The sequence below is a fragment of the Bos javanicus genome, chromosome 9, assembly GCF_032452875.1.
Source record: "Bos javanicus breed banteng chromosome 9, ARS-OSU_banteng_1.0, whole genome shotgun sequence".
In the NCBI taxonomy this organism is placed as follows: domain Eukaryota; kingdom Metazoa; phylum Chordata; class Mammalia; order Artiodactyla; family Bovidae; genus Bos; species Bos javanicus.
In genome coordinates this window covers 69,057,768-69,080,200 of record NC_083876.1, presented here as the reverse complement: position 1 = coordinate 69,080,200, position 22,433 = coordinate 69,057,768, and the positions used below count along the sequence as shown (strand labels likewise).

At 38.7% G+C, this 22,433-nt stretch overlaps 1 protein-coding gene across 32 annotated transcripts in view; it reads left to right on the top strand.

Moving 5' to 3' along the window:
* Positions 1 to 22,433, top strand: part of EPB41L2 (erythrocyte membrane protein band 4.1 like 2) — a 211,060-nt gene that overhangs the window by 97,532 nt on the left and 91,095 nt on the right. For 24 of the 32 annotated variants that reach the window (XM_061427988.1, XM_061427971.1, XM_061427956.1 and 21 more), the window contains exons 2-3: positions 1,492 to 1,955; positions 2,697 to 2,915. In XM_061427988.1, coding sequence (XP_061283972.1) covers positions 1,506 to 1,955; positions 2,697 to 2,915 — 669 coding nt within the window. In that variant the 5' untranslated portion in view covers positions 1,492 to 1,505. The remainder of the gene's footprint in view (positions 1 to 1,491; positions 1,956 to 2,696; positions 2,916 to 22,433) is intronic. The other 8 variants (XM_061427985.1, XM_061427960.1, XM_061427979.1 and 5 more) reach the window with 1 other exon arrangement.

Here is a 22,433-nt window from a genome sequence, read left to right as displayed (position 1 = left end):
GTTATCTGTATCTGTGAATCTGTTTCTGTTTTGTTACATTCACTAATCTATTTTTTTAGATTCTGCATGTAAGTGATATCATACATTATTTATCTTTCTCTGTCTGACTTATTTCATTTAGCTTAGTACCCTCCAGATGCAAATGGAAAACCTTCATTCTTTTTTGTGACTTGAGTATTCCATTGTCTATATACACTGCATCTTTATCCATCCTTCTATTGATGGGTATGGAGGTTGCTTCCATGACTTGGTAATTGTAAATAATGCTGCTATGAACACTGGGGTGTGTATTTCTTTCCAAATTAGTGTGTTTGTTTGTTTCTTTCTGATATATACCCAGAAGTGAAATTGCTGAATCACACAGTAATTCTTTCAGAGTTTTGAGAAACCTCTGTACTGTTTTCCACAGTGGTCGCACCAGTTTCCATTCCTAGCATCAGTGTTTGAGAGTTCCTTTTTCTCAGCATCCATGTCAGCATTCGTTATTTGCGTTCTTTTTGAAGATAGCCATTCTGACAGGTGTATTGTGGTTTTAGTGTGCATTTCTTTGATTAATGATGTTGAACATCTTTTCCTGTGCCTGCCTGATTTTTTTTTTTATGTCAGTGGTGCTATGATACTTTGAAAGTCCCTCTTTCTTTATGTAAATTTTAGACCAAGAGTTACTTTTAGATTTAATTTCAGTTTTGTTTTCATTAGTTGTAAAAGGATTGAATATTAGATGCATTTCCTTCACTCCTATGATGTCTTTATTTGGTTTAAGTTGGGACCCCTAGATATTTTCCTATAATCACATATACTAAGAAAATTGTGTATGAGGTCGGGTGGTATGGAATTTTGGAGTTTTGATTATAGTTTTAGTGCCTTAAAGACTAACTTACATTGGGATAGTGATGGTGAATTATGGGGTTTAATATTGGAACAAAAAAGATATTTGTGTTCATTTTAATTTTCTCACAATTAGGTACCCAGTACTTAAAATTCATTTTTATTATACCTAACATTTCTTTAGATATTGATTTTAATTTGTGAAATTGCAATGAAATATGTCTCAGGGTCTTCTAGCATTATGAGTAGCTTAATATCAGTAGCTTGAATATTGTGAATGAGGAAAACTAAGTATAGAGAAAAGCAATTTTCCCTAAAAATTTGGGGAGTGGATTATTTTTTCATACCTAGATGAAACTGAACAATAACTACTTTTTCTAGAACTCTTGACGATTTGAAGTTTTCTCTGTACTGTAGAATTAACCACAGTTAAGTCTATTGTGATGCTATTTTGGTTCTTCGATTCTGATAGAGATTTCTAAACATTAAGGATGGCAGTCTCCATTTTCTCTTATGCTTCTTAACCTTTTTTTTAAAATGTATTTTCTCCCTGTCATCTTTCTGCCATTCCCCTCCCCACCCTTCTTTACCCTGCCCCTTGCCTCCAAACTAAAACGGGGAGAGTTTGTAAAATAACTCTTGGTGATTTTGTTTTGTTTATAGAATAAGCTGTGACCATGACTACTGAAGTGGGCTCCGCATCTGAAGTGAAGAAGGAATCTGACCAGTTAGGAGCAGATGCAACCAAGGAGAAACCGAAAGAAGTAGCAGAAAATCAGCAGAATCAGACATCTGATCCAGAGGAGGAAAAAGGTTCCCAATCATCTCCTCCAGCTGAAAGCCAAAGTAGCCCACGCCGCCAGAAGAAAGAGAAAGATCCGTCTGAGAGCCGGGGGATTTCTCGATTCATACCCCCTTGGCTTAAGAAACAAAAGTCCTATACCTTAGTAGCGGCCAAAGATGGAGGAGATAAAAAAGAGCCTGCCCAACCTGTTGTGGGAGAACAGGTTTTAGACAAGGAGGAATCTCTTCCTGAAGAAGAAAGGCGGGCCAAGGGTGATGCTGAAGAAACAGCTCAGAGAAAACAACAGGAGATTAAGGTTGACGTCAAGGAAGAGAAACCTCTGGTGAGCAGTCAGGAGACACAAGTATTTTGAGAAGTGATTGTCTGGAAGTGAAGGCTTTGATGGCATAACCAGGTTAACGGAACGGATTTGTTTTGAACCATTTCCAGATTTCTTGTATTCAGATACTGCTTTGGCTTACTGTATCTGGAATATGGATCTTGGAGGGTCTACCACAACATTCTCCTGTTATTCCTTTTAAAGCTTTCAAAATAAAGCAAAAAAAAAAAAAAATCCCCTGTATATGCAGATCATAAAAAAGTCATATTTATTCATTTTAGGGTTAGACAAGTACTCTCAGGCAAGGATCACCTCGCTTCTTAAATAATACACACTTTTGTATCTTTGATTTATTTAAGTGTTTAAGGGGTAGGAAGAAGTAGATTTGTATGTGTATGCATTTTGGTTGCCTGTTGAAGCCTAAGTTTTGCCATGGTTATGTAATTATAGTTAGGAGTTTTATTATTTAACATGGTATTTAAATGTCATTGCTGGGACATAGTTTCTTTTACTCATTTAATTCTGATGTTGCCAAAGTGGCAAAATAAGAAAATCGGCAGTGGATTGGGGGAGAGATGTGGTGAAATACCCTTTCTGACAAAGTTTCAAAATCTTTTAAAATCTCAGGCTCACAGTGTTTACCATAAATCACAGTTCTTACTAAAGATCTTTCTTTTTAGTGTGTGTCATCTTCTGCAAATTGGTCACCTTTACTATGGATTTAATTTTTTTTTCCCCCCTCAGCAGCTTGTTGAAGAAGTAAGTAAGGAGAGAGAAGAAGAGAAGGTGAAGGAAATACAGGAAGCAGAATTTATGGATGAAGCAGCAAAAAGGGAGACAAAGGAAGTGCAGACCAATGAGCTAAGAGCAGAGAAGGCCTCTCTGAAAGCTCCCAAGAAGACCAAAACTGTCCAGTGTAAAGTGACCCTCCTGGATGGCTCTGAGTACAGCTGCGACCTGGAGGTGAGTCAAGGTGCTGGGTGGAGAGCTGTCTTGATGTGTGGAATGGCAGCAAAAGTATCCTCTGCCTTCATTTGTGGCCTGGCACTGTGAATAGAGTTTTGTGTTCCTATGAACTAGTTGTCAAAATTTAACATTAAAAAGGAAAAAAAAACAAAACAAAACGAAGAAAACACAGGCTGCTGCTGCTAAGTCACTTCAGTCGTGTTCGACTCTGTGTGACCCCATAGACGGCAGCCCACCAGGCTCCCCGTCCCTGGGATTCTCCAGGCAAGAACACTGCAATGGGTTGCCATTTCCTTCTCCAATGCATGAAAGTAAAAAGTGAAAGGGAAGTCGCTCAGTTGTGTCCGACTCTTAGCGACCCCGTGGACTACAGCCTACCAGGCTCCTCCATCCATGGGATTTTCCAGGCAAGAGTACTGGAGTGGGGTGCCATTGCCTTCTCCGAAAACACAGGAGAGGGTCATTATTTCTATTAGAAACAGTAGTTCCTGACCCTTTAAGGTAAGCAGGACCGATGTTCTGTCAGGCTGTATTGATCATGTGTATTGGCTGGTGTCCATTCCGAAAGGGCATTATATAGCTTGAAATTACCTGTGGCCATAAGTGTTTCACTTGAGAAACATTACAGTAGGTTGAAATTTCGGGGTAATGAAATTTTAGCAGTTTAACCTCAAGTGTTTTCATCCTGAGTCAGGTAATGATTTAAAATCTAGCTCATTTAATTAAAAGACACTCTTGATTTGCAAAACATATAGTTGATTAGCACTGATGCTGACCAAAGTCAATGTAATTTTTTAAAAGCATTTAATGCCTGTAATTTTATGATAATCCAAAGTTTGTTACTTTTCATAGCCTAATTACTTTATTTACATGATGTGTACTTTGCTGTGTTATGCTTAGTTGCTCTGTTGTGTCCAACTCTTTGTGACCCCATGGACTGTAGCCTGCCAGGCTCTTCTGTCCATGGGGATTCTCCAGGCAAGAGTACTGGAGTAGGTTGGCATGTCTCCTCCAGGGATCTTCCCGAACCCAGGGATCGAATTCAGGTCTCCCACATGGTAGGTGAATTCTTTACCATCTGAGCCACCAGGGAAACCTAAGAACACTGGAGTGGATAGCCATTCTCTTCTCCAAGGGATCTTCCCAACCCAGGAGTAGAACTGGGATTGCCTGTGTTGCAGGCTGATTCTTTATCAGCTGAGCTACTAGGGCCTACTATGGCATATACTAATAGCTAATGTTTGTTGAAGAATTACGTCAAGAGCTTTAAATGGGTTGTCTCATGTAATACTGACAAGACTCTATATGAGATAGGTATTATTATGGATCTTCCCCATCTTCAGTTCAGTTCAGTTGCTCAGTCGTGTCCGACTCTTTGAGACGCCATGGATTGTAGCCCGCCAGGCCTCCCTGTCCATCACCAACTCCTGGAGTTTACTTAAACTCATGCCCACTGAGTCGGTGATGTCATCCAAGTGATCTTCTGTCATTTTCTTCTCTTTCTGGCCTCAATCTTTCCCAGCATCAGGGTCTTTTCAAATGAGTCAGCTCTTCACATCAGGAATACAAGACTTTAAAGAGGTTAAGTAACGTACCCAAATTTCATAGCTAGTTAGTGATTGAATCAGGATTCCAGACCTTGACTGTGAAAGTTTTGAACCTGACCACTGAACTCTTAAGATCAGTGCTTGATAGTCCTTACTTATCTTTGTATTAGTTGCTGCTGCTGCTGCTAAGTCACTTCAGTCATGTCCGACTCTGTGCGACCGCATAGGCGGCAGCCCACCAGGCTCCCCCGTCCCTGGGATTCTCCAGGCAATAACACTGGAGTGGGTTGCCTTCTGCAATGCATGAAAGTGAAAAGTGAAAGTGAAGTCACTCAGTCGTATCCGACTCTTAGCGACCCCATGGACCACAGCCTACCAGGCTCCTCCGTCCATGGGATTTTCCAGGCAAGAGTACTGGAGTGGGGTGCCAGTGTTAGGTAGAACTTATTTTATTCATTTAGCTACAATTGTTCTCATATTTTAGTTGTTTTGAGAAAAGGAATAGCAACAGATGATTAAAAATCCTTAGAGCTCTCACAGAGAGAATAATACAGTGTGTCTCAAGAGTAAGGGTAGGGACAATAAAAAACAAAAGAATGGTGTTCTGAACTTGACTAAGCTGCACTGTTTGATCACATGTCCCTCGTTTTTCCTACCTATCCTAGAAGTTAGGAAGTCTAGATTTTAAGAATGAACTTGTTGATAACTTGTTTTGTGACCTTGAATCATTTACTCCATTTCTGTGTGTCAAACTGAGGCCCAGAAATTGACTTCATCTTTAGAATATAATGTCACTTAGATAGTCTAGAAGGCCCCTGTCGTCTCTGAAGTGCTTTATATCACCAAACCTTGTGATTGACCAGTGTGCTTTATGGTTTAAATCTATTTTTGTTCTCTGTCTTTTTAAAAAGTCATGACATATTTAAAAATACAAAAATATAGTAATAATAGTTGTATATTCACCATAAAAGTTTTAACCAGATTCATCATTTAGCCATGTGTTTTAGATATTGTAAAAATAAATAACACTAAAGATGTTGCTAAAGTGTCCCATCTCGTTGTTACTATGCATTTCTTGTTTTATCATGTGTAAACCTACTTTATTCATTTCAACTGCTATATAGTGTGCTTTTGAATGACTAACCCAGTTTATCCATTCCTGCTGGGGAACTATCTCTTTTATATATTTTTAGCAATCAGTGCTTCGGTGAACATTATTATATATGTTTCCTTGTTTATTTGTGCAAGAGTTTTTTCAGGTAGAACACCTAGGAGTAGAATTGGTATGATGTAGTTTTACTTCTTCAGTTTTCCTAGATTTGGCAAAGTGGTTGTGCCAGTCTAAATTCCAACCAGCAACCACTGTTTGACTTTTCCACATTGTCATCTTCACTTTTTGTTATTAGATTAATTTCAACCTATCATAGTGATGTGAAATATCTCAAAAATTTTTCTTTTTTTTAAATTTAATTTTATTTTATTTTTAAACTTTACATAATTGTATTAGTTTTGCCAAATATCTAATTAGCACTTACTTGATTACTGTCAACTTTTACTAGGTTATACTACAATAATAGCCTCCAGATCTTCTGGATGTATAATGACAGTGGTTTATTCTTGCTCGTGTTATATGCCCTTGATGAGTTGGGTGTGGGCTCTGCTCCATGTCTTCTTGATTTTTGAATCAAGACTAAATGTGTATCCTCTACATGGGAAACAATGCTCTCACAGTAGAGGGAAAGAAAACACAGTGGAACCACACTGTGGTCCTTGAATCTTCTGCTTGGAAGTAGTATATCTTAATATATATAGATATAAGATATACTACTTATATCTCATTGGCCAAGTAAGTCCTGTGGTTAATAGGTGGGTGGGCAAGCCTGAGCCCGTCACAGGAAGAGCTTGGTAAATAATTGAAAACATGGAAATAATCCTACAATTTACTCAAGAGCCTGAGCATCTTTTTGTAAGTGTAGTTTTCTAGGATTGCTCTAGGATTAAAAAAAAAGATAGACATTCTTTTTCAGATTCAGGATATTCTTTTCTTAGTTTCTAGGATTAAACTGGAGAAGGCAATGGCACCCCACTCCAGTACTCTTGCCTGGAAAATCCCATGGATGGGGAGCCTGGTAGGCTGCAGTCCATGGGGTCGCTAAGAGTCGGACATGACTGAAGCGACTTAGCAGCAGCAGCAGCAGGATTAAACTAGAAAGTTTTGTGAATAGATGGTAAAAGATATGACTAGGTAGTGAATCTTTTCTAATGTATTTTCTGTATCAACTGAGAAGATCATGATTTTTTAATCTGTTAATGTAACATATTAATGTTTTCTAATGTGAAGCTATCTTTGAATTCCTAACATAGATACTTGTGATCATTTGACATTGATTTTGTATTTTTAACCTATGTTTTTTGCATATATTATTTTTAACTTTCTTTTATCAAATCGTCTTCATCAGATTTTGTTATCTGGATTATGTACTAGCTTTTAGAGTTGCTTGCCTTTAATATTCTCTAAAAAAAAGTTTTGGTAAATTAGGGATTTAACTGTTCTTTGGAGATCTGGTAGAACTTGCCTTTAAAGCTGTCTTGGGCTGGTGACCCTTTTCTGGGAAAAATGGATTTGGGAGGTTTTTTTGTTTTATTAAATCATTGATGTGGTTTTCCGGTAGTCTATTTCTGGTTTAATCAGTTGTAGTAATTCATGTTTTTAGTGGAAACTGCCCATTTCATGTAACTTGACAAACCTATGAAGTTGTTCATAGTGTTCTTACCTTGTACTTTTGATTTTGATTTCTTTCTCATTTCTTGTGTTATTTGCATTTTCTTCATTATTTTTGATATAGAGTTAACTATTTAAATCTTTTCTTTCAAAGAAACAGCTTGGTTTTGTTTGTTTCTTTTCTGTTTTGTAAATTTTATTCTTTGTTTTTTCCCTTGGAATTATTCTGTTCTTTATCCCCAATTTCTTGAATTGAGTATTTGGAAAAAAAAAAATGTATGTTTTCAGGGCTCTAATATTCCCTTCAGGTATCTCTTTTTGGGTTCACAAGTTTTAAAATACTGTACTTTTAATTGTCATTCAGTTCCTAATATTTTCTCATTTTGTCATTCAGTTCCTCATTTTCTCATTATGGGTCAGCTTAATTGATTAGAGAAGTAGAGGAGTCTTTATTTCAATGACTGTATTAATTTATAGATTGTCTTTTCAGCTAATAACTAATTAGTAAATATTACCATCATAAGAATGAGCTTTTGAGGACAATAGATAAATCTGAAAAAGCTTACAGCATATAAATGTTGAGTAAACTTTTTTTTTTCTGTCAAGTACAAAGGAAATGGAATTTGAATAGACTTCAGTGATGTGACCCCGTAGCAGATTTTATGTACCGACAGTTCACTGGAATCCTAGGCAGCAACTTTATATGTGACCAGAGGCTGCATAGTTCCTCAGTGTCACGGTAGTTGTCGTAACCATGCCAACATTATAAGTGGCATTCCCGCTTCTGATTAATTTCTGTTTTATCCAGTTCTCTTTCCTATCTTGGTTCTTGTGAGTTCTTAGTATCCTTAGAATGTGTCCGATCCTGAATCACACTGCTGTCACTTCCTCTTCAGGAGCAGAGCCTGAAGGCAGCTGTCACGTGGCTTGAGCATGCTCTGTTCCCCAGTTCCAGCACTGACCTCAGACGGATGGGGTGATGTGCTGATGCTGCTTATCTCTCATTCTGTAGCTCTGTACCGGAAATTGGTGTCTGAGGACTGCTTGGGGGGAAGTATGTTGTGGGAAACTGCAACGATTAATGAACTCGAAAGTACTTAAGGAAATGAACACATTGTGGGAAATAAATACTTTTACTTTGGCCGGGGAGATTAGATTTGTTTCCAGTTGTTTACTGTCATTAAAGGTGATAGTTATGTCTTTCATGGCTTTTTAGATGCCTATAGTTATTGCTTGCTTTTTTTCCTTTCTGTATGTACATGTATTTAATTTTCAACTAGAATTTTAGATTATAGCACACCCACTGAAGATGGCCTTAATGTCCTCACTTAGGGCACCTGCAGCAGTAGAGGAAAGCATGGCCTGTTTAGGAAGTCTTGAGTTGGAACATCCTAACTTAGAAGAACCTTGTAGAGGAGGATGAGGTTCTACAAGGCCACAAATGTCAGAATAAGAGGATTTAAACTGACCAGTAGAGTGAAAAGGGGCTGAGAAGAAATGGACCAGAGGTTTACAGTTGTTAATATATAAGACCTAGCAAAATTAAGAATGCTACTTGATTTTAGAATATGACTATAATAATTTAAGGGAGACTTTTTTATCCACTGCATTGGTTATGATGTATACCATAGTAGTCTTTATAGATACAATTTAATCAATGTTATTAGAGCATTGGGAAAGTTAGACAGTTTCCTGTTTTTGTATCTGTCAGTACCTTTGGTTAACGAAAGCAGCACTGTTATATCATTTAATGTCAGTGTTACTGTATTAACTGAATAAATTTTTAAAATCAAGAAACATAGTTCTTGGGGGTATTTTTGTTTGGTGTCTTAATATCATATCTGCTTCAGATTATTTGCTTAAAATAGAGAGATCTCCACATATCCAGGACTTCCCTGGTGGCTCAGACAGTTAATTGTCTGCCTGCAATGCAGGAGACCCAGGTTTGATCCCTGGGTTGGGAAGATCCCCTGAAAAAGGAAATGGCAACCCACTCTAGTATTCATGCCTGGAAAATCCCATGGACAGAGGAGCCTGGTAAGCTACGGTCCATGGGGTTGCATGGACCCCCATGAGACACGACTGAGTCAGACACGACTGAGCGACTTCAGTTTCTTTCTTTCCACATATGCATTTTTTTTTTATCCTCCCTGCCCCCTCCTTTCTTGGCTCACTGCTTCTGTATTTTTTTTCCTGTGGGCCATCTGAATGTATTCTCGAACCTCAGGAAAGTGAAGACTACCCAGGGAGCCATGGCAGCATCGTTTTCAAACACTGTTATCTTTGAAGTCTGTATTATTTTGAAGAAAGAGAGTGTGTGCTAATACTATGTGAAAAAAAAATGCTTCACACACAATATTTGGAGCATAAGTATTGGATAATGGTGCATTTTTGGAGAATGATTTTACTTAAGTGTAAAACAATATGGAAATGGCTTGAGTTCAGTTAATGTTATTTCTGCAGCCTAGGCCATGCATTAATTTTGATGCAAGGCTGAGTCTGTGCATTTGTTCCAAATTTTTGTGTGAAGTATTTTTTAAATTAAAGTTAGTAAAAATTATAATTTACATTTTATACTAGTTTATCATCCTGATAATAAACTATCTCAAATTCTTTTTGAAAAAAATCTTTTCATTGAAGATTATGATTTTCTCATAAAGAAAATTTATAATTTCTGTTCTCTGATATGTCTGTTTTTATCTCACTGAGAAATATAATGCTATGTGAGAAACTCCTTTGTTATCAGAATTTAAATTTTAAGAATTTTGGGGTGTCTCCTATACTCTGCATGCTGGTTCCAGAGACACCCCTATAGAAGGACTCTTGTGATATTGCCACTGAAGTTATTTACATACTTGATGTGTTAAAACAGCAGGGCTCTTTCCTCTAAGGAAGAGTACAATAAGAGTTAGTTGGAGCTATGGGTATAGCATCAGGAGATCTGTGTTTTCTTTTGGCTCTTTGGATGTCTTGGAGAAGTCACTTCCTCTTTTTCCTTCTATTCTAAGATTGCAGATTAAGAATGAAAGTATTTGTTTCCTCTATTTCTAGGATTGAACTGGCTTTACTACAGCTGGTGTGTGTGTGTGTGTATATATAAGAAGTCTGAAAATAAATGTGAAAGTGCCTGTAATACTTGGGAAGCATGAGTGAATACGCATTCTGAGTTCGAGTTGCTCACATTTTCCTCTGGCATCTGAAAGTCGTTCCCACGTGTTGATTTTGTCTGAGAATTGAGGGCATTGTTCTTGCCCACATAGGAATGTGAGTGCCATTTTTTCTCAGTGCTGTGAATAAAGCTATCAGAATGTAGGCTCTCTTCGTCAGTGTTCTGTTGATAAAAACTACTTATCAGGCAGCAGAATGGTGTCAAGGTCTTCTTGCCTTTCCTGTGTAGAGTACTGGCCTCAGAAATGCAATTTGATATCATTGCTTTTAAATGTTTTATTTATTTACTTGATTGTTTATGTCTGCTGACATCCTTCAAGGCTGTTCTTTCAGATTTCTGTAATTGACCCTTATTAGGTTTACTAGTTAAATAGTTTTAACTATCTGTATCCCAGTACTCTTGCCTGGAAAATTCCATGGACAGAGGAGCCTGGTAGGCTGCAGTCCATGGGGTCGGGAAGAGTCGGACATGACTGAGTGACTTCACTTTCACTTTTCACTTTCATGCATTGGAGAAGGAAATGGCAACCCACTCCAGTGTTCTTGCCTGGAGAATCCCAGGGACGGCGGAGCCTGGTGGGCTGCCGTCTGTGGGGTCGCACAGAGTCGGACACGACTGAAGCGACCTAGTAGTAGAAGTAGTATCCTTGGAGAAGATCTGGAAGTTGTGTTCCTCTCTAAACCCCTGTAAAATAGTATTGGATTTAAATATGACTTAAATAGAACCGTGAACGATTTAGTTGGCATATATTGTATGCAATTTGAAATTCCAGTGACATAGGTCCAGATGGAATGTCTCTGGCTAGTTGTTCATTTATCCCTTTAGCTCAAAAAGGGAATTTAAGGCAATGATTCTATCTAGTAATTTTTATTTAGTAAATGGGAACAGGCTTCCATGCTTTGAGAGTAGTTTAATGCTTTGGCCTAGCTTGAAGGACACAGGGGTTCACAGGTGCAAAGCAGGCTCATTAGCTGGGCCTCAGGACACTGTTACGCCCTCAGACTGTCTTTAGATCCGTTACTACAGGATTTTCTGTGCTTTCTCCTTCCAGCCAAATTGGTCTTCTAATCAGGCACTGAATTGTCTGTCCTTTCTTCTGGTTTCTGACCCAGATCATCTCTGCCATTTCACTTCCCCATCCGCACGCTTCTTCCCTGTCTTTTAATGTCTAGCTTAAATCCAGCTTTCTGGATGTTTTTTCTTCCTCTGAACTTGTTTGCACCAATAATTGGGCAATTAATCATGTGCTGCCTTGTGAAAGAGTCTCTTGTATTGTTGTGTTGAACATCAGTTAAACTCTTTGTTACTTTTTGATTTCTTTTCATCGCTGTGTTGTTTTTTAACCTGTATTGTTAATTCCTTGAGAAAAATAACTTTCTTTTCTCTCTCCATAGGGCATTAACACAGAACTTTGCCTCGCCTCTAGCGCTACTCATAAAATGTTAATTTTTTATTTCTCTCTGCTTTCCTGTACTATTTAAAGTTTTTATCCTTCTTATCTAAGCTAAACGATTGTGTTTGCTTGTTCCCAGTTCTCCTCTCCATCCTCTCCAGTTAGAAAAGAAAGATCACTGTTGTATGTATGTATAATCCTCCACCCTCTCATATTACTACTTCTGTTCACAGCTGCACTGCTTTTTAAGTGCTTAGAAACAGTAGGCTAACTTCTTGGAGAAACACTTCATGGGCTTAAATAAATGAAAATGATTTATCAAATTTCTATAAAGGCTATGAACTGACTGGGCGTGAGAGCGATGCCGAAGTGGATAAGGAGTGGTCTTGGCCCTAGAGGGAAAGCAGACTCCCAGAGTTTTTCATGTGAATCTGAACTGCTGTAGGTCAGATGGCTGGCTGGCTGGGTATAGCCTGGGCTTGAAGAGGAGAGTAAAGTTAACACCTTACTCCCTGCCTCTTTTTTCTCTAATGCTCCTCTTTTCTGTTGAGTAAACTAAAAAAAAATGTTATGGTTTTAATTTCTCAGTAGTCAAGAATTCAACCACATGCTCTCTCCTTTGTCTTCCCAACTTGTGGTTTCAAAATCGGGGGATTGCCTTTTTTGCCCTTGTGTTCGTGGTTTCTGAAAGTATTAAACTTGACACTTGAAGCTCACCGCTCACGATGAGTAAACATCCTGATGTAATTTTGAGGGCGGCACACACTTCTGCCCCTTTCTCACATGTGCTGCCAGGCAAGCTGACGCACAGGTAATTTACTACTTAATAAGTTCTTCCTTTCACCTAAGGGTGATAGTTACTGGGCAACAGATCTTTGAAATTTTTTTGTTTCTCCTGTTTTGGAATGACAGTTATTTGATAGTTGAATAACATTTGAAATGGTGGGGGAAATCATTTTCAGAATAAGTTTTGCACTTTAAATTCTGTTCAGATACATTTTCTCGCTCTCTCAGGTAAGTAGGTATTAAAAAATGTTAACTCCTTTTCAGAGTTCATCAAATGAGGGGTAATTTTATTTCTCATTCAACAAAAAACAAAGTATCTTTTGTTAAACCGATTCTGTTCAGAATCCCTCTGTTTTCATTACTCTCTTATTTCCAATCTCTTTTCCAGTGTTTTCCTGAGCAAATTAAAGATGTTTCTGACAGAGTTTTTATTTCTCAGCCATTAGGAAATTTTGCCAAATATTCTCCTCCTTGATCCTATCTTCCTATTCCCACTCCCACTAAGATTTCGATGGAGATTGAGTGCAGGAGCTTGAATAGGGGAACAGAGATTTGAGAATCTGGCCTTTACCCGTGAGCATTTAATTTATTTCACAGAAGCTCGAGCTGAGGTTGTTCTTTCCATCCATCCTTTCCACAGCAGGATCACGACTCGGTGACTAAGGGGAAACATGCACAGAATTTATCATCGCTATTTACAGCACTGCGATACAGTACGCTGGGCTTCCCAGGTGACTCAGTGGTAGAGAATCTGTCTGCCAAGCTGGAGACGTGGGTTCAATCCCTGGGTTAGGAAGATCCCCTGGGGTAGAAAATGGCAACCTGCTCCAGTATTCTTGTCTGGAAGATTCCATGGAAAGAGGAGCCTGGTGGGCTACATTCAGAACTCAGTGACTGAGCACACACACAATAAAGTATGCTAGCATTTGCATATTAAAGGGGTTGAAGGCAATGTAACATAATAAAATGTGGCCTATACAAAGCTGCTGAATTAGTCAGGCAAAGTGGCTAAATGATGAAAGTACTTGTAGATGATCTGTCAGATTGCCATTTTTATATTTGTTATATTCTGTAGCAGAGTTTTACATAAACTCTGTTAGAACAGTTATGATTAAGAATATTATTCTTTTTTTTTTTTTCTTTTTATACTCTGGAGAGACAGCCTCAAAACTACCAACTGAACTACTTTTCATAACTGTGTGTTATATTTGCAGATTCTGGCCTTTAAACCTGTTTTGAAGTTGTCTGAGTTTGTGCACCATATAGTTATTAACATAGGAAGGAAACTTAATCTAAGTCTTACCAGGATCTGCTTGTTATATCCATTGATCTCTTTTCATATTTCTGTCAGCAGCAATTTAAACTGAGTCAAATAGGAATGCTCTAATAAGCTTTTTTTTTCTATAGCACAGAAAGCCTGTCTGAATCAAATGTCAAAATTCATTCTAGGCGAATAGTTTACAGAGAATCTGCTAGCCTACAGAAGTTTGCTGCTTACACTTTTTGAAGTAAGTTTGAATGTGAACGGTACTTGGCAGTTTCTTAAAATAATACTTAGAAAAATATGGTGTGCTTCTCTGGTCAGCCTCTTTCTATAATCTAACAGTTTTAGTCACTGTTGTTTTTTAAGCAGTTATAGTTTTCACAGATTTATGCTGAGTTGCCTATTCAAAATGAATAATAGGAAAAGCTGGACAAAAAGATTTTAAAGCTTTCATTTCTTAAAAGTTATTTTACTGACTGGTTACTGACCTCCATTGTGTGTGCTCAGTTGCTTAGTCATGTCTGACTATTTGTGCTGCCATGGACTGTAGCCTGCCAGGCTCCTCTCTCCATGGGATTATCCCAGCAAGAATACTGAAGTGGGTTGCCATTGCCTCCTCCAGGGACCTCCATTAGTGATGATATGTAATTTCTAAGAAAAATAGAAAGTCAAGGATGTCCTATTTCCACAGTGTTTATGAATTTGGTCTCGAGTAGTATTCATTTAAATACATATTGTGAGTTTAGAAGTAATTTTTGTCCCCCAATATTGTTTTTTTTTTTCTTGTCCTCTTAAATTGCTTATAGGTTTTACTTTCAGAGATAAACTTTTCATGTGAAATAAAAATACATGCATAGTTGGTTTAAGTACTGTTTTTGGTTTAGATAAATACAAGTGCAGAAGTGTCAAGGTATTATGGGCTGGGGTTGGTAAGAAAATCTTACATTGAGGAGAAAGACTCTTTAACTTTGAAGAATGAGCTATTGGGTTGGCCAAAAAGTTAACAGAACTTTTGGCCAACCCAGTATTTAGGGTAGGAAGAGAAGGGGGTGACAGAGAATGAGGCTGTTGGATAGCATCCCTGATTCAGTGGACATGAGTTTGAGCAAACTCCGAAAGATAGTCAAGGACAGGAAACTTGGTGTGCAGTACTCCATGGGGTCGCAAAGAGTTGGACACGACTTAGCGACTGAACTGCTAAGTGACTTCAGTCGTGTCCGACTCTGTGTGACCCCATAGACGGTAGCCCACCAGGCTCCCCCGTCCCTGGGATTCTCCAGGCAAGAACACTGGAGTGGGTTGCCATTTCCTTCTCCAATGCATGAACGTGAAAAGTGAAAGTGAAGTCGCTCAGTCCTGTCTGACTCTTAGCGATCTCATGGACTTCAGCCTACCAGGCTCCTCCATCCATGGGATTTTCCAGGCAAGAGTACTGGAGTCGGGTGCCACGACTGAACAACAACATCATTATTTAGGAAGGGCTTCCCTGGTGGCTCAGTGGCAAAGAACCCGCCTGTCAATGCAGAGTTGTGGGTTCAGTCCCTGCGTTGGGAAGATCACCTGGAGAAGGAAATGGCATCACACTCCAGTATTCTTGCCTGAGAAATCCCCTAGGCAGAGGAGCCTGGTGGGCTACCGTCCGTGGGATTGCAGAAGAGTCCAACATGACTTAGTGACTAAACAACAATGATATTTAGGGAATCTCAACAATACCTAGCCTAATACATTTTTTCACTTGAGAATGGTTAAATAATAAAAGCCAACCAGAATTTTGGGGTTATAGGAAACGTCTTAAATGCCTACTTCCTTCTATGTCAAGAAAACATAATAAAATTAAACTTTGTTAAGGGCAAGCCATGCTTTGCCTGGCCAGTGTTGTCATTTTTGGCCTGGGCTCTCTGCGGTTTGGCTTTCACTAGGAGTTCTCTCATCTTGCAGAGCCCGAATACCATCGGTGTTCAAATGGATTCATCTCTTCACTTCTGCCAAATATTAAGAAGAGGTGGGCTTCCACCCATAGGAGAGGTTGCAAAGAGAGCATAAAATATAAAAAAAAAAACTTCATGGAGACTATCATTTACCCTTTTCCAGTCTACTTTCCAAAATTTTGTTGGCATTAATCCCATTCTCTTTCTCCTTTCCATTGTCGGGGGAGAGGGGAAGAATATGTGCATATGCCCTGGTGTGCACACACCACATCATTTTAGAGTAGCTTCCATAGGGAGCAGAGCTAAATGTGTATTTTAGTGTACTGTCTCTAATTAGAAGTCCATTTTCTGCTTAGGAAAATCTGAACAATGAGCCTGTGTTATCCTCAGGATAAAGTGAAGTGAGCTCTTCCCCTTAGAATAGCACATATCAAAGTTGCCCGGAAATTTTCTGGATATCTCATTATAAAAAGTCTTTGACTTGGTTGTAGCAGCATTAGTGGCATCTGTTTTGATCCTGTTTGTTGTTTGTGTGCAGGCGTTTTTTGTTAGTCTTCATTTTTTTGCCTCATTATTTCCGGTAGGTGTCTAGATAGTCCATTTTATTGTTTGTATGTTTCTAATTGGGCAGAGCGGAGGTCAAAGTAAAAGAATGGAAATGCTATTCCACTTAAAATACATTATTTTTTGGCAATGATAGGTATGATTTAGTTTTTATTCACTTGGTTTGGGTCATTAGGTACTTATTATATAAAGTTTGTGGCTTTGTTCATCAAACATTTCTGGACATTGGTGACAATGTTGGGTGTGGGGGGCGTCCTTCAACAAGAATGGACTTGGGAGAATTTCACTGGAGGATCTGATGCTCGGCAGTAAGATACACTTTAACTCTTCATTCACTGTGCGTGAGACAGTGGGGCAGAGGAAAACTGCCTCTGTTGACCAGTCCTACATTTAGACATAAGAATGCCAGGAAATGAATTTACTGTGAGAGATAACTGCTAGGAAGAATAAACATTTAGATTTATTTCCTTCATAATAAGAAAGCCTTGAGGTGATTTCAGATGCTACATCTTAAGAGATCTTTATGAGCATGCAGTGCAGAGTACGGAGTATTATAACAGCAGGCGTCTTTAGCCTCCTGTAGCTTGATCCACCCTGGAGGGTGAATACGTCTGTCCACAGGCTTTCAGGCCAGATATCCTTCTTCCTAGTGATACTGCTTGCTTCTTCCCACTTTTAGTTATCCCTGTTCTTCCCCCTTCAGGAAGCCTGATTGGATCGTAGATTTGCTGGATACACATACATGCACCAATCCGCCTGCCCTTTCTTCCACTAACATTTTAGACATTTTATTCCTGAGTCTCCTGCAATTAGATTATTTCATCAATCACATGTTGTTTTTACTTAAGATTTCCCAGGAAATGTTAAACTAACTCCAAATTCTGTAAAAGTTATGATGGACTTTAGTATTTACATTTGGACATGTTACAGACCTCACAATGGTGGGCATGGGAGTTGAAGATAGGGAATGATTGATGGAAACCCACTTACCATGTAAAAATATTGTTTCTGTTGGAAAAGATTCTGATTTTCAAGCAGATGTCACATGTCACACGTTCTGCATTTTAGGGCAGAAGTAAGATCGGGGGGCTTTGAGTTGACCATCTGAATATGTGAATACAGGTGCGCAGAGAAGTATTATAAAGGATGTTTCCAGCTTATAACAGGTTATATATATGTACGTCATATTTCAGAAAATTATTTATCTGGAGTGTATGTTTTCTATAGAAGTAATATACAAATGATTAGACTTCCAAGTCAATTTATAAAAGTATACATATAAGTTTCTGAACTGAGTTCTGGGTGCTAAATCTTGGAACAGGTGGAAAAGGACAGAATTTCTACCTCATTTTTCTAATTCAGGCCAAAATTTAAAGTCCCTTTTTCCCCCATATTATTTTTCTGTTTCTTAGTCCTTTTTGCCACCTAGACTTTCTTGTTGTTGCTAGTTCCATGATGATATCCTGTTACTTTTTTGTAGAATTATAATACAAAAATGTGCTATGCTACCTGCCTACTGTTTCTCCATGCAGAATCAAAATTCTTCTAATCCCAAATGTTAGCAGATCTCTCAGCTAAGTAACGAGAGAATTAGCAGCCTGAGTGAATGACTCCAGTGTGTGGATGATTGCTTACATTGCCTTCTAGGAGACATTAGCATTTTAACAGAAACCTGTTCACGCTAAAGGTTCATAAGTGGTCAGATTTCACTCATGACACCAAGGGAAATGAAAAATGAAGGCAGTTTGAGAAGGAGGTAGAAGGCTGTATTCGAGGTGGCCTTTTGGGGAGGCGTGCCCTGACACTCCTTAACTTTCTTGCTGAATCTCCATGTTTCTGATCCCTCAGAGTTGTTCCTCTTCTGTAGTTGAATTAGTTGATTAGAAATAAAGGATGTATGGCTATGGACAAAAGATTAAAGTTTGTTTCCTTTATTAAAACTAAAAATTAGCATTTATTTGCCATTTTCCATATACCATAAAGGTGAAACATTTTTCTATCTTATTTGCCATCTAAACTTATCTGATTGCTTATGAGATGATTTGTGTGCTCTGTTAAGAATTATGAAACATTTCAAAACCCAACAGATGGGGAGTAGAAAAGCATTCCATGTCAGTACTGCATGTAGACTTGGATAGACTTGGAATCACTGAATCATGAAATAGGGCTTTATAACATAGGGGAAAGGCAAGCTCCTCTGTTCTTGAGGAGTTAATTAAGGCATGCATGTGATTTTATTAAAGATGAGCCTCTATGCTGCTTCTATCTACACTAGAATTTCCTTTAATACTATTGTAGGATACAGTTACTTGAGCATATTTTTCAGTGTGTTCTGGCCTAGCATATGCTTTGTTTTGTAGCAGCCTTTTAATTTTTATTTCTAGTTCCTAAAACTACACTGAATAGTGTTTTATGTCATTCATGTCAACAGCACTGCAGAATTTCCCTTGTTCAGTCACGATTCCTTGGATACTGTGGAATGGAAAGAAATAGAGATTTTGTAATGAACTATGAGGATTTTTCACTTTTTCTCCCTCCTCCCTTGGAGGCTGTTCTTGAAGGAATTGAGGGCTTTCCAGGTGGCTCAGTGGTAAAGAATCTGTCTACCAATGCAGGAGACATGGGTTTGATCCCTGGGTTGGGAAGATACCCTGGAGGAGGAAATGGCAACCCACTCAAGTATTCTTGCCTGGAGAACCTCATGGACAGAGAAACCTGGATGGCTACAGTCCATAGGGTCACAAAGAATTGGATGCTACTGAGCACTTGAATGGAGAAGGAAATGGCAACCCACTCCAGTATTCTTGCCTGGAGAATCCCATGGACAGAGGAGCCTGGCGGGCTACAGTCCACAGGGTCGCAAAGAGTTGGACACGACTGAGCGACTTCACTTTCAAGGAATACTGTGTAGGGAAAGTGGAAGTCGCTCAATTGTGTCTGATTCTTTGCAACCCCATGGACTATTACAGTCCATGGAATTCTCCAGACCAGAATACTGAAGTGGGTAGCCTTTCCCTTCTCCAAGGAATCTTCCCAACCCAGGGATTGAACACAGGTCTCCCTCATTGCAGGCGGATTCTTTTTTCTTGTTATTTTCGGTAGTGTCTTATAAGAAACCTATCATATGTGAAGGTTTTATAAAAAATTTATTTTATTTTATATAAAATAACGAATAATATACATATTATTTTTTGAACAGTCAGAAATCCTTTTTCAAGTTTAATGATAAGGGGAATGAACAGAACTTAAAAATCTTCATTATAATGATATTTACTCTGGAATTACATTTTTCATACACACACACAATTGTTGCATGTGATTTCTTCCTTTTTTTCCAGGATTTGAATGCACTTTGGGACTGAGGTGTGTCATTCAGATGGGTAGGAAAAGAATGACCTGATAAAATGATGGCCTGAAACTATTTAAAACACTCCTTTCCCCTTTTGTAAGGTTCTCTTTGATTTCCTCCACCCCCATGACAATGTCTCCGTTGTTGTGTTTGCTCTGTGTATACCTTTCTTTCCTTGGCCTTTTATATTTGCACAGTGTAGTTGTGAGCTAGCGCAAAACACTTAGCTCGAGGCTGGGATGTATGGATTGCATTGTATGCTTCCCAGCACCGTCTCCTGGGTGCACAATAACTGCAGTGTGGAGGGGCCCACACGGAGACAGTGATGGTGTTTTATAGAACGCCAGTGGTGTGTGGCATCAACTGCAATCTGCCGGGTAAGCAGTTGCACAAATTCCTCCAAGTCAAGAGGCCTCCAGAAATGTCATGTTTTGGCCTCAATAGCGAATGCCACAAATAACAGCACAGGCTCCGGGGAACTCCGAGTCTCAGATTCCAGCCTGCCGTTCTTCAGCTGGGCTTGCTATAGATTGCTGAGCCTTCCCAACCCCTCCCAAAAGAAGTTCCCCAAAGCCAGTCTTCTAATCCTTGAAGAATATGTATTTTAAACCTACCTAAATTGTCTTGCTTTGTCTCTGTCCTTTGGATGTCTCTCATGGGTTATGTCATCTTTTAAAGAAAAAAAAAAAAATTTGATACCTGGATATAGACCAAAGGACTGTTTAAATTTTTTTTTTTTGGTTTAAATTTTCAAGCCATTGATTTTATACTTCTGTTCATTGATATTCTTGGAGTTAGGTAGAGGTAGATGGGGGGAAAGTTGATTGTAAAGCTTGCTGTCATTTAATATAGGAAGTAAGATTTCTTTTTGAAGTGTACTTGCCAAGTTGATTAACTGTTGTATGGCTTTAATTGTTTAGTTAACTGGTGCTACATTATCAGAATAGAGATGAACACAGTTTGTACTCTATAAAGATTCTAGTGTAAGAAGGATATAAAGCAAAAGCACGCTTCAGATAGCAAGAAGAAATAACGACGACTGATGTCCTAGGGAAGGAATGTGTAAAGACTGCAAAACCCCAGTCTCCTTTTGGATAAAGGTGGTGCATGGCTGGCTCTTAAGTGAAAGGAGCACATTGGTTTTTCTGCCGACGTCATTCCTTTAGTTCCCAAGAAGTATTTGGAAGTGCTCTAATTACTAAGGAAGAGTCAAATACAATGTAGAAAATTGTACATTGTGAAAATAAAATGTAGGTCTGTGGCTGTTCTAGAATCTAGTTGGCAGTGTGTGTCTAGCTTAGTTCCTTGAATATCTATGGGTTGGTAGTCCATGAGCTCTAGAGCCAGGAGCTTGCATAAGACTGAGAGCCAGAAGACCTGCTTCTAGACTCAACTCTGCCAGCTTAAGTGCCAAGCCATTGCCCCCAGTGTATCTTCTGGCCTATAAGTGAGCTGAGTTACTCAGTGAAGCGCTGCTATTGGAGACACTGAAGTGAGTGAGACACACTATTACTTAAAGAACCCAGTCTTCAGAAGTAATAAGTATCAAAAGAAGTAGAACTAAAGAGTAAGTACCATAGGTGTGAAAGTACTTAAAGGAGAAAGATAAATATTAGAAGATTGGAATAGGCTTCATGGAGGAGAATTTGGAGCTTTGTCTTAGAGGTAGGGTTTTACATTTGGAAATTAAGGTAGAAAAGAAATTCAGAGCTTGCCTTGGCAAGTTAACTGCCCTTTTTATGTGGGACTGGCAGCACCTGCCCATAGTTACTACAGCTAATGAACCAGCCACATATACTAGTATCTTAATGCACATTGTAAAGCAAACTATCTGTGTATTCCGCTTGGTTGAAAAATGTGTTTGTAGTCCTTTCACGCACCATAATTCAAGTTGTTTATAGAAAAATCAAAACAATGATAATATGGGAAAACTGCCTTCCTGGTTACAGATGTAGAGTACTAATGTTTATGGACATCACACATAGGAATTCAGTTCTTTAAAAGAAATTCAGGAGATCAGACTGAAAAAGTTAGATCAGTTAAACTCTCTATAACCTCAGTTTTCTGATTGTGAAGTGAGATTGAGTGTAGTAATGGAAAGCTTTTTATAATGATATTTAAAATTGGTTATTATTTTAGAATAGTTCAAAAAGTTTCTGTGCTTTCAGCTGCCTTTTAATGCATTCACACAATGTGGCAACATTTTTTTAAGTACTTCAGTACATTTAAGTGTTTGATCCGCACCATAAGGTGACTCAGGACATGCCTGAGGTTACACGGCAGTTAGGAGGCAGGGCTGGTGTTCAGATCTGTGTCCCGTTCTGCTCTGGTAGTGATGCTCTTACTAGCCTGTTGTTGAGATTGAGGATTCACGTGAATGGTGGTGCATGCCAGAATCTAGGAGGGGAGAAGGAACAATCTCACTTTGCATGCCCCCCACACAATTTTTTTTTTTTGGTTACACACGTGGCATGTGGGATCTTAGTTGCCTGGACCAGGGATCAAACGCTTGCCCCCTGCAATGGAAGCATGGATTCCTAACCATTCCTGGACCTCCTGTGAATCCCACCCTCAACATTTTTATGTACTTGTATTATGAAATGTATCTTGATTCCTCTTCTCCAAACGATGAGGATTATTACTTATGGAGTGAGTTGTGAACAGCATGAAGGCAAAAAAGAAGTGGTGAGCCACTGGGTCGTGTTGCTGTCAGAGCACACTCAGGCAAGTTTGATTACAGATTAATATTTATGAAATGTAATAACTTGGTACAGTAAATATGTATCATTTACT